This window comes from Chiloscyllium plagiosum, chromosome 20 (assembly GCF_004010195.1).
Source record: "Chiloscyllium plagiosum isolate BGI_BamShark_2017 chromosome 20, ASM401019v2, whole genome shotgun sequence".
Taxonomy (NCBI): domain Eukaryota; kingdom Metazoa; phylum Chordata; class Chondrichthyes; order Orectolobiformes; family Hemiscylliidae; genus Chiloscyllium; species Chiloscyllium plagiosum.
The window spans coordinates 57421666-57431081 of NC_057729.1; the positions used below are offsets into that span (position 1 = coordinate 57421666).

Here is a 9416-nt window from a genome sequence, read left to right on the forward strand (position 1 = left end):
ATACCATTGATGGAGTTTCAGGGAATGCAAGATATTAGAGTGCAAACAGAAAGCCCACGCACCATTTACTCTAGGAGAAAGTGAGGACTACAGAGTCAAAAGGATCAGAGTCGAGATTGTGGTGCTGGAAAAGCACAGCAGGTCAGGCAGTATCTGAGCAGCAGGAGAATCGATGTTTCAGGTGTAAGCCCTTCATTAGGAATGAGACTTGGGAGCTGGGTGCTGAGAGATAAATAGGAGGGGGTGGGCCTGGGAGGTAGGTAGCTTGGAATGCGATGAATGAAGGTGATAGGTTGGAGAGGAGGGTGGAGCAGATAGGGGTAAGGTAGGACAGGTCAAAAGGGCAGTGCTGAGTTGGAAGGTTGATTTGGGATAAGATGGAGGGAGGGGAATGAGGAAACTGGTAAAATCCACATTGATCCCACCTGGTTGGAGGGTCCCAAGGCAGAAAATGAGGCGTTCTTCCTCCAGGCATCGGGTGGCATGGGTCTAGCAATGGAGGCTAAAAGGAGCCTTCCACATCCATCAGAGATTTACCTGCATTTCCACATGTCATTTACTGTATTTGTTGCTCCCGATGCAGTCTCCTCAACACTTGGGAGACAGGACACCTACTTGCGGAACTCTTCAGAGAAGATCTCTGGGACACATGGCTGACAACCCCACTACCCCATGGCCGAAGACTTTAAACACCTCCCTACTCCTCCCAAGGATATGCAGGTCCTGGGCTGCCTCCATCACCAGACCTTTACCACTCGCCACCTGGGTAAGAATGCCTTATCTTCTGCCTTAGGACCTTCCAACCACGTGGGATCAATCCAGATTCCTCTCCCCCCCACCTTATCCCAGATCCAACCTCCCAACTCAGCACCGCCCTCTGGACCTGACCTTCCTGTCCATTTTCCTTCCCACCTATCCACTGCACTTTCCTCCCTGACCTATCCCCATTACCCCCCACCTTCATCCATCACACTCCCAGCTACTTTCAGCCCCCCTCCCATTTATGTTGCAGCCTTCTTGGTGCACAAGCCTCATTCCTGATGAAGGGCTTATGCCCAAAACATTCATTCTCCTACTCCTTGGATGCTGCCTGACCTGCTGTGCTTTTCCAGCACCACATTCTTGACCCCCCCCCATTTACTCTAGGTAAGGAGCAAGCACTGATCTGGAATTTTCCAGACCTGTTTCTGTAAGTCTGTCTATCACAGTTTTGCAGGAACAGAGGTGAAACAGAGATAAACTCCCTCATCACAGTGGGGCTGTGACAGCTCAACATTGAAACATATTTGAAATCTTGCGTCACTCATTGTTAAAACATGTACAGTTCTGCAGTAAGCTGGAGGCCAGGGGCATGAGAAATATTTATTTGAAAATTAATTCTCAGGATGTGGGAATCAGTAGCAATCTCTGCACTGGCTACCCTTCATTCGCTGTCCTGGGGTGGCTACAAGCCACCTTCATCCTTCAATCTGACAGTCCACTCAAATACCTGCCCTCTAAAGTAGCCACTTGTTGAGTGACGGAGACGCGACTAGAGTTACTTATACACCCAGATGTCAGATCTCCTTCACCAGAAACCAATTTGGTTTTTTAGGACAATCCCAACACTTACATTGTCAGAAACAAATGTTTCATTTCTCAACTGAATTTAAAAACTCATGATGGGAATCTCTGAATCATCAGTCCAGTTTCCATATCAACTGCAACACCAGACTCAGTACTGCATTCTTTTAAGAATGTTGCCATAGGCCAACAGCATGTCCTTGGTTGCTTTACCTGTGGCACAGTTGGCATGAAGTACCCAGAGTGTGCCAGGTGTTGAAATGAGCCGAGCAAGGGGTTGGGCAGAGCTCTCATGTTTGCCAGTCGCTGCATGTACTGGTTTGTCAAGTGTGCTTTGCGTTCCTCCTTGCGTTGAGCCAAGGCCACGTACAGGGGCTTGGTGCTGACAATCCGCCCGTTCATCTCGGTGACGGCTTTCGTTGCTTCTTCGGGTGAAGAAAAACAGACAAACCCAAAGCCTTTGCTGTGACCTCCCTCGGTCATCACCTTGAAACAAAAGAAAATCAAAGTCAGCACGAGTCAGACATCTCAGCAAACACAGAGACACAAACGGCTCCACATCAATCATGAGCAACTCAACATTACTGAACATGCCCAGTCTAGAAAGCTCAGGGGCTCTTCAAGATACATAGTGAATGGCAAAGCCTTGAAATGCACTGGTTTTTATACAACTCTTCAGAGCTTCCATCACACAGATAGCTGCCTCCTTGCTATTAAAAAAACTCTCTGGATTTGCATAACAATTTCCTATTAAAATGCTGCCAAAAGGCAAGTCTAGCAATTGAGTGGGTAAGGACCCTTTCGACAGTTAATGAAAAGCCAAACAAATAAATCTCTCCCATCTCCTTAGTTATAGTTTAAATTAGAGCTTCATGCGGCAAATTTGGCAACATCTAAAAATTTAAAATTTTTTCTACATTTGTCTGTTTTTCCCCTCTTTGCTCCTAATCTAATTGACCAGATTTCTTTTCCCTCACTCGTTCTCAAATGTTTAAATCTCATTGGCTAAAAGTGTGGGTGTTGGTCCTATCATTTACCAAGGGCCCAGATCACTAGTGATACCCTCTCCCTCCAAATCAGCTACCCACCCCCCTCCATTGCACATAGCACCATGCCCTATTCCAGGAAGATCTGATCCACAGTCCCTGAATATTGGCATCAGTGGGGATAAGAGCTGAAAATGTGTTGCTGGAAAAGCGCAGCAGGTCAGGCAGCATCCAAGGAGCAAGAGAAACATCGATTCTCCTGCTCCTTGGATGCTGCCTGACCTGCTGTGCTTTTTCAGCAACACATTTTCAGCTCTGATCTCCAGCATCTGCAGTCCTCACTTTCTCCTATCAGTGGGGATAAGGCAGCATTTACTAGATACCTCAAACTACCATGCAGCTCAGTATGTGCAGACATTGTCAGTGAGGGAGAGCTCACCTGGGTGAGTCAGAAGCAGAGAGTGAATATATTTGAGAATTTTATACAAAGTGGCAACTTAACTGGTTAATTTATTTCCAGTTCAATTTGACTAACCATCTGATTATGAACTAAAACTAACAGCTTTTAAGTTGAAAGAGTTTTGGTAAGCAGGGCAGCTGTCTGCCAGTGGCAGGTATCTGGGAGGAAGGGAGTTTTGCAGATGTTGGAGAGTCAGAGTCGAAAAATGTGGCACTGGAAAAGCACAGCAGGAGAATCGACGATTCAGGCAGAAGAGCTTATGCCAAAACATTGACTCTCTTGCTCCTCGGATGCTACCCGACCTGCAGTGCTTTTCCAGTGCCACACTTTCTACACTGGCAGTTATAGAACAGGACAGCACATTACAGGCCCTTCAGCCCTCAATGTGCCAATCTTTTATCCTACTCTCAGAACAAGCTAACCTACACACCCTTCATTTTACTATCATCCATGTGCCTATCCCAGAGTCGCTTAAATGCCCCTAATGTATCTGAATTATCGGAAATCCCTTTCCTGAAAAGCTGATTACTATAACAGGACATTAAACTAGAAAGGGATTCATTATCATTTCTAAAAGAAAAAGGGCATTTAAAAAAATACACAGTAAGGGTGAACGGTCAGTGTAGAACAGTTCTGAGGAAGGATTTAGGGTGGACAGTGAAAACCTTTTTCCTCAGGTAGTGATGGCTAACAGGAGGGAACAGATTTAGGACAGATATTAGGGGTAGTTTCTTCACTCAGCAGTAGGGCCATGGAACAGCCTGCCTGCAACAGTAGTAAACTCGCCGATGTTAAGGGCATTTAAATGGGCATTGGATAGACATATCGATAATAATGGAGCAGTTTAGGTTAGATGGACATCAGATTATTTTCACAGGTCACTGCAATATCATGGGCAGAAGGGCCTGTACTGCGCTGTAATGTTCTATGTTCTATGATCACTGGACATGAACAGATTTCACACAACAGATGCTACCAGATCTGCTGAGCTTTTCCAGCAATTTCTGTTTTCCAGCATCCTGTTGTTTAGGTTTTTGACTATATTGGGAAATTGGTTCAAACTTGGAATCTGATGCAGAGGTGGAGGAGAGGCTTTAAGTAAGGGTTGCTGCACCAAGTTTAGTAAAATACAGAAAGGAGGGGCTTTTCTTTCTTATTAAAGAATTAACTTACTGAGAGAGAAGAAACACAGTAGTGATTGACTTTAAATTGCAGTAAATTAGAAAATCATTTTTCAAGTAGCTATCGTTGATTAAATTGAGAAACACCAGGAACAACGGAAAGTCAGAGCCAATGCAATAACACAGCGTAAGGAATCAAATGAAAATAACTATATCCCTTGCATCAACTTGGAAGGTATGGCAGCACAGCTCAGCCAAGTGGAACATGGGGCACAACAGATTCTTATTGGTGTCCTGGATGTCAGCATGGACAGGAAGTTTTGGCAGCTGCAGAATCAAAGGAGAGGCAATGGCCCGGGATTACCGCTGCATTGTTAATCCAGAGGCCCGGTAATGTAATCAGGGACCTGGTTCATACCCCAGCAGATGGTAGAATTTGAATTCAATAAATATCTGGAACTAAGTCGAATGATGGACTTTGTCGATTGCCAGAAAAACTCATCTGGGAGGGAAACTGCCATCCTTACCTGGTCTGGCCAACATATGGTTCCAGATCCACAGCAACATGGTTGACTCTTAACTGCCCTCTGGGTAATTAGGGATGGGCAGCAAGTGCTGGCCTGGTCAGTGATACCCTCACCCCATAAATTAATTTAAAAAAAAACACATAAGCCCAAGGTTTCAGAGCTGGAGTCTCTGTGGCACATCCACAAGACGAAGAGTTATACAAGTCATATTCTCAAAGAGTGGTCACAATGGAAATGGAATGGGTTACCACCAGCCAAGGAGCACCAGGAAGGTGGGACAGGAGTAGCAAGCACTTGCTCACAAAAATCTGTCTTCCAAAACAGAAAACCGAAGGTGCAGACAGTTTTTGTGGCAACACGAGCCACTGGGCTATACAAGAGGGGAGGACAATGAGCAAGGGATTGGTTAAACAGGGGAACAAACTGGTGGTTTGGAGCCTGTGGACTTGACTCCAGGATCGTGCATTGTCTCATTGATGCCAGGGTCAACATCTCAGATCAGCTGCGGGAAATGCTCCTGTGGGGAGGGTGAACAGATGGGAGATTCGGGTCTACATTAATGCCCTCCATTGAGAAAGGGGAATGTAGTTCTGCAATCAGCATTTACAGAGCTAGGTTGAAAATTAAAAAGCAGGGACCTTAAATCTCTGGATTACTCCTGGTATCATGCAGAAGAGTATGGAATCAGCAGGCAAAGGCAGAGGAGGGTGGGGCTGGAAAGGGGACCTTAGATTCCTGGGACTGGTGCTGACGGAGATACCACCTTGTAGGGCATTTTGCTGATGCCATTGAAAGGCTTTTAACTAACTTGGCAGAAGCATTGGAGCCAAAAGAGAATAATTAGAGCAGCTTTTCTAATTTACAGCAACTTAAACATTTGCCAGGATTCACAAAATGCTTGTAGAGACAGGTAGCTCTAGCATAGAAAATAATAAATTTATCCATAAAGTCAGAGTAGGGGAGAAAGTATCAAAATTAAATCAGGGTTACACTGCACAAATGTCAATGCAATAGAGGGATTCAAAAGGGGCATGGACTGACTAACATGCAAGGATTTGGGGGAAGGGGAGGGAGGGGAACTTTTGTGATACTTATTTGGAGAGCTGATGCAGACAATGGGCCAAAAGGCACCTTTCTGCATTACACCCCTCTGGGATTTTTCAAATCACACAGCTGGCAGTCTTCCTGAACCTAGCTTTAAAACACCAGATTCAATTGTTCAGCTTCTCAATGTAGGATCTAAACACTCCATCTTTGGGCTGCTTATCAGGCAGCAACAGCACTGTACGATCATCCTGTTCAATAAAAATAAAGGTCATTCTTTCCAAGAGCATCGCAACACAAAATCTAAGGATAACTTTGTCTATCCTCAACTTGCTTCAGGTTAAGAATCACTCCAGCTCCAACTGAATCTCCAACTGGGTCACTACTTTCGGTACTACTGTGGGTTTTGTTTTGTAGAGTGAAATTTATCTTTAATGATATGAAAAAAGTATAAGTTTGGATTTTGAAGTAGGGCCATAAGGGTTTTCTGCCTGTCAGAAGGAATTAATCGTTAAATGGAATACATTTCAGTAGCCATTGTGAATTTCTTCAACACCAAATTGCTTTTGTTTTCCAAACTATAGGCTTTTATTTAACTAGGGAAGGTTTATGGCCAGCTAGGCAAACTATTGTGCTTCAAGGTTTTGATTAGAAACTTTTTTACCTTTTAAATATAGAAAAAAGCTCAGGGAAAACACCGAGAGTGGGAGAGGAATAACTTTTCAGTTCGACTTTCAGAAAGGGAGAAAACGTTAGACACGTTAACACTGGATGGCTTTAGAATAAGGAGCAGTGACAGACCTGGACCAGAAACATTTCATCACACCTTGAAGAGGTGATTTGAAGCAGAGAACATTTCAGATCAGGTGTATAACTCCAGGAAACCGCCATCAGATTTCACTGACCGGAAATTAAAATCAAAATGAACCCACTGAGATGTTAGAGAAAGGAGTTTCCTGGTGAGAGCACGGTGCTCGGGTGCTTTTGGCTATCGCACCAAGGTGGGGTTTGGGATCTGTAACAATGCTGTGAAAGATTATTGGGACTACGTTACACCATGTTTCAAAACCTTTTTAAACTGGTGTTGTAAAGTGACAGTCTGGTTTATTCCATGTTATCTCAATTCCTTTTTGCCTAACATACTTGTTTTATTGTTGGAAAAAAAAACTGCAATATTGCATGCTTATATTTCAGCAAGGGACCACCTTGCTAGAACCAAAACATAATCTACCAGGACAGGCCTTGCCCCATAACAACATCACCTGGGATCATCGTGGGAAATTTCAGGCTCGTACCTTTGCACTGGTGATCGTTCCATACGGAGAGAATTCCTTCCTCAAACACTCATCATCAATCCCATCATCCAGATTCTTCACATATAAGTTCACTCCCTGTAAAACAAGAACCTTCAGAATCCAGACCAGGGGAAGGAAGCAAACAGGAACAAAGTGGGATTGAATTTGGGATCAAACTAACTGCATACTGTCTAATCCCTCAGGAATTACCTTGACCTCACCAACATTTCCTCTTGCTTTTTCTGTGGGATATGGGCAGCACTGGGGAGACAGGATTTGTTACTCACCCACAAATGCCCTTCAACTAAATGGTCAGCTGAACGCTGGGCATTTCAGAGACCAGTTAAAGAGTCACTCATTCTTTTTTTTGTAAATTTATTTTTTCATGGGATGTGGGTGTCACTGGCTGGGCCAGTATTTATTGCCTGTCCCTAGCTGCCCCTTGAGTGAATGTTAAGGTGCACTGACTTGTTGCAGTTTTTGCTACCCACAATGCTATTAGCGAGAGAATCCCAAGATTTGGACACAGTGACATTTCCAAGTTAGGGCGGTGATCAACTTGGAGAACTTGAGGTGACATCCCACGTACCTGCTGCCCTATTGAGTGTATAACATCATGAGTTTATTCATAGGGCTATAGAAGGTTACAATGACATTGGTTAGATCTCAGTCCTGATGCCACACTTTAGAAGGATGTGAATACATGGGGAGAGTGCAGGAGAGGCTTATGAGAATGATTTAGATGAGAAACTTCAATGATGAAGATAGATTGAAGTGGGAGTATAAAAAGGTTAATGGGAGATTTGATGGAAATTTTCAAAATCATGAAAGGTTTAGATAAAGCTGACAAGGAGAAACAAATACATGGATAGGAAAGGTTTAGAAGGATATGGGCCAAGTGCAGGGAAATGGGTGTTGAGGGAATTTTGGTCGGCATGGACCAGTTTGGGCTAAAAGGGCCTGTCTCCTTGCTGTAGGACTCTATGACTATGTTCCTGATTAAAACAGTGCTCCCTGAAGAATCAAATGCAAGGTGACAAAATAAAACAGCATTTTCATACAGTGAATAAGTAGTTAGGGTAAGGAATACACTGCTCAAAAAGGTGGGTGGGTGAGGAGTAAAACCAGTTAAAGCAGTTGAGGGGCACAGGATGATTACTTAAATACAAAGCACACAGGGTCATGGGGAAAGGACAGGAAATCAGCATCATGTCAAATTGCTGCAGACTATTGGCTGAACCACTGTCTTCTACACCATAACAATTCGGAGATTTTGTGATTGCCCTTTAAGGAGTGCTGTCAGACCTGGTGAGTTACTAAAGCACATTTTGTAAACACTGTGCACTACCACCATGTTCCATTGGAGGTGGAGTGTGTAAATGTTAAAAGGTGGAGGTGGTGCCAGTGAAGCAGGCTGCTTTGACCTGGATGGTGTCAAGCTTCTTGAGTGTTGTTGGAGCTGCCCCCATCCAGGCAAGTGGGGAGTATTCCATTACACTCCTGACGTGGGCCTTGTAGATGGTGGACAGGCTTTGGGGAGTCAGGCGGTGAGTTACTTGCCGCAGTATTCCTCATCTCTAACCTGCTCTTGTAGCCATTGTGTTTGTGGTAAGTCCAGTTGAGTTTCTGGTGAATGGTAAGTCCCCACAATGTTGATAGTGGGGAAATTCGGTGATGGTAACAACATTGACCATCAAGGAGTCATAGTTAGATTCTCTCTTCTTGAAGATGATCATTACCAGGCATTTATCTGACATGATATTACTTACTCTGTCAGCCCAGGCCTGGACATTGTGCAGGTCTTGCTGCATTTGGATATGGACTGTTTCAGTCTGAGGAATCTCAAATGGTGTTGAATATTGTGCAGTTATCACCAAAGAAAAAACTCCGCTTCTGACCTTCTGGAGGAGGGAAGGTCATTGACAAAGCAGCTGAATATGATTGAGCAGAGGATACTACCCCGAGGCATTGGGGGCTCTTGTAATGCAGGTGTAGTGTCCTTACCTCTGAGCATGGAGCCCTGAGTTCAAGTCCTACCTGTGCCAGAGTTTTGTAATACCATTGTTGTGGTTCTGTTCGCCGAGCTGGGAATTTGTGTTGCAGACGTTTCGTCCCCTGTCTAGGTGACATCCTCGGTGCTTGGGAGCTTCCTGTGAATCGCTTCTGTGATGTTTCCTCCGGCGTTTATAGTGATTTGAATCTGCCGCTTCTGGTTGTCAGTTCCAGCTGTCCGCTGCAGTGGTCGGTATATTGGGTCCAGGTCGATGTGCTTATTGATTGAATCAGTGGATGAGTGCCATGCCTCTAGGACTTCCCTGGCTGTTCTCGGTTTGGCTTGTCCTATAATAGTAGTGTTGTCCCAGTCGAATTCATGTTGCTTGTCATCTGCGTGTGTGGCTACTAAGGATAGCTGGTCGTGT

At 44.5% G+C, this 9416-nt stretch overlaps 1 protein-coding gene across 3 annotated transcripts in view; it reads right to left on the reverse strand.

The window, feature by feature from the left end:
- The window catches only part of LOC122560316 (embryonic polyadenylate-binding protein-like), a 53974-nt gene that overhangs the window by 11701 nt on the left and 32857 nt on the right, over nucleotides 1-9416 (reverse strand). For all 3 annotated transcript variants that reach the window (XM_043710910.1, XM_043710909.1, XM_043710908.1), the window contains exons 8-9: nucleotides 6997-7092; nucleotides 1777-2049 (exon numbers count right to left, since the gene is read on the reverse strand). In XM_043710910.1, coding sequence (XP_043566845.1) covers nucleotides 1777-2049; nucleotides 6997-7092 — 369 coding nt within the window. The remainder of the gene's footprint in view (nucleotides 1-1776; nucleotides 2050-6996; nucleotides 7093-9416) is intronic.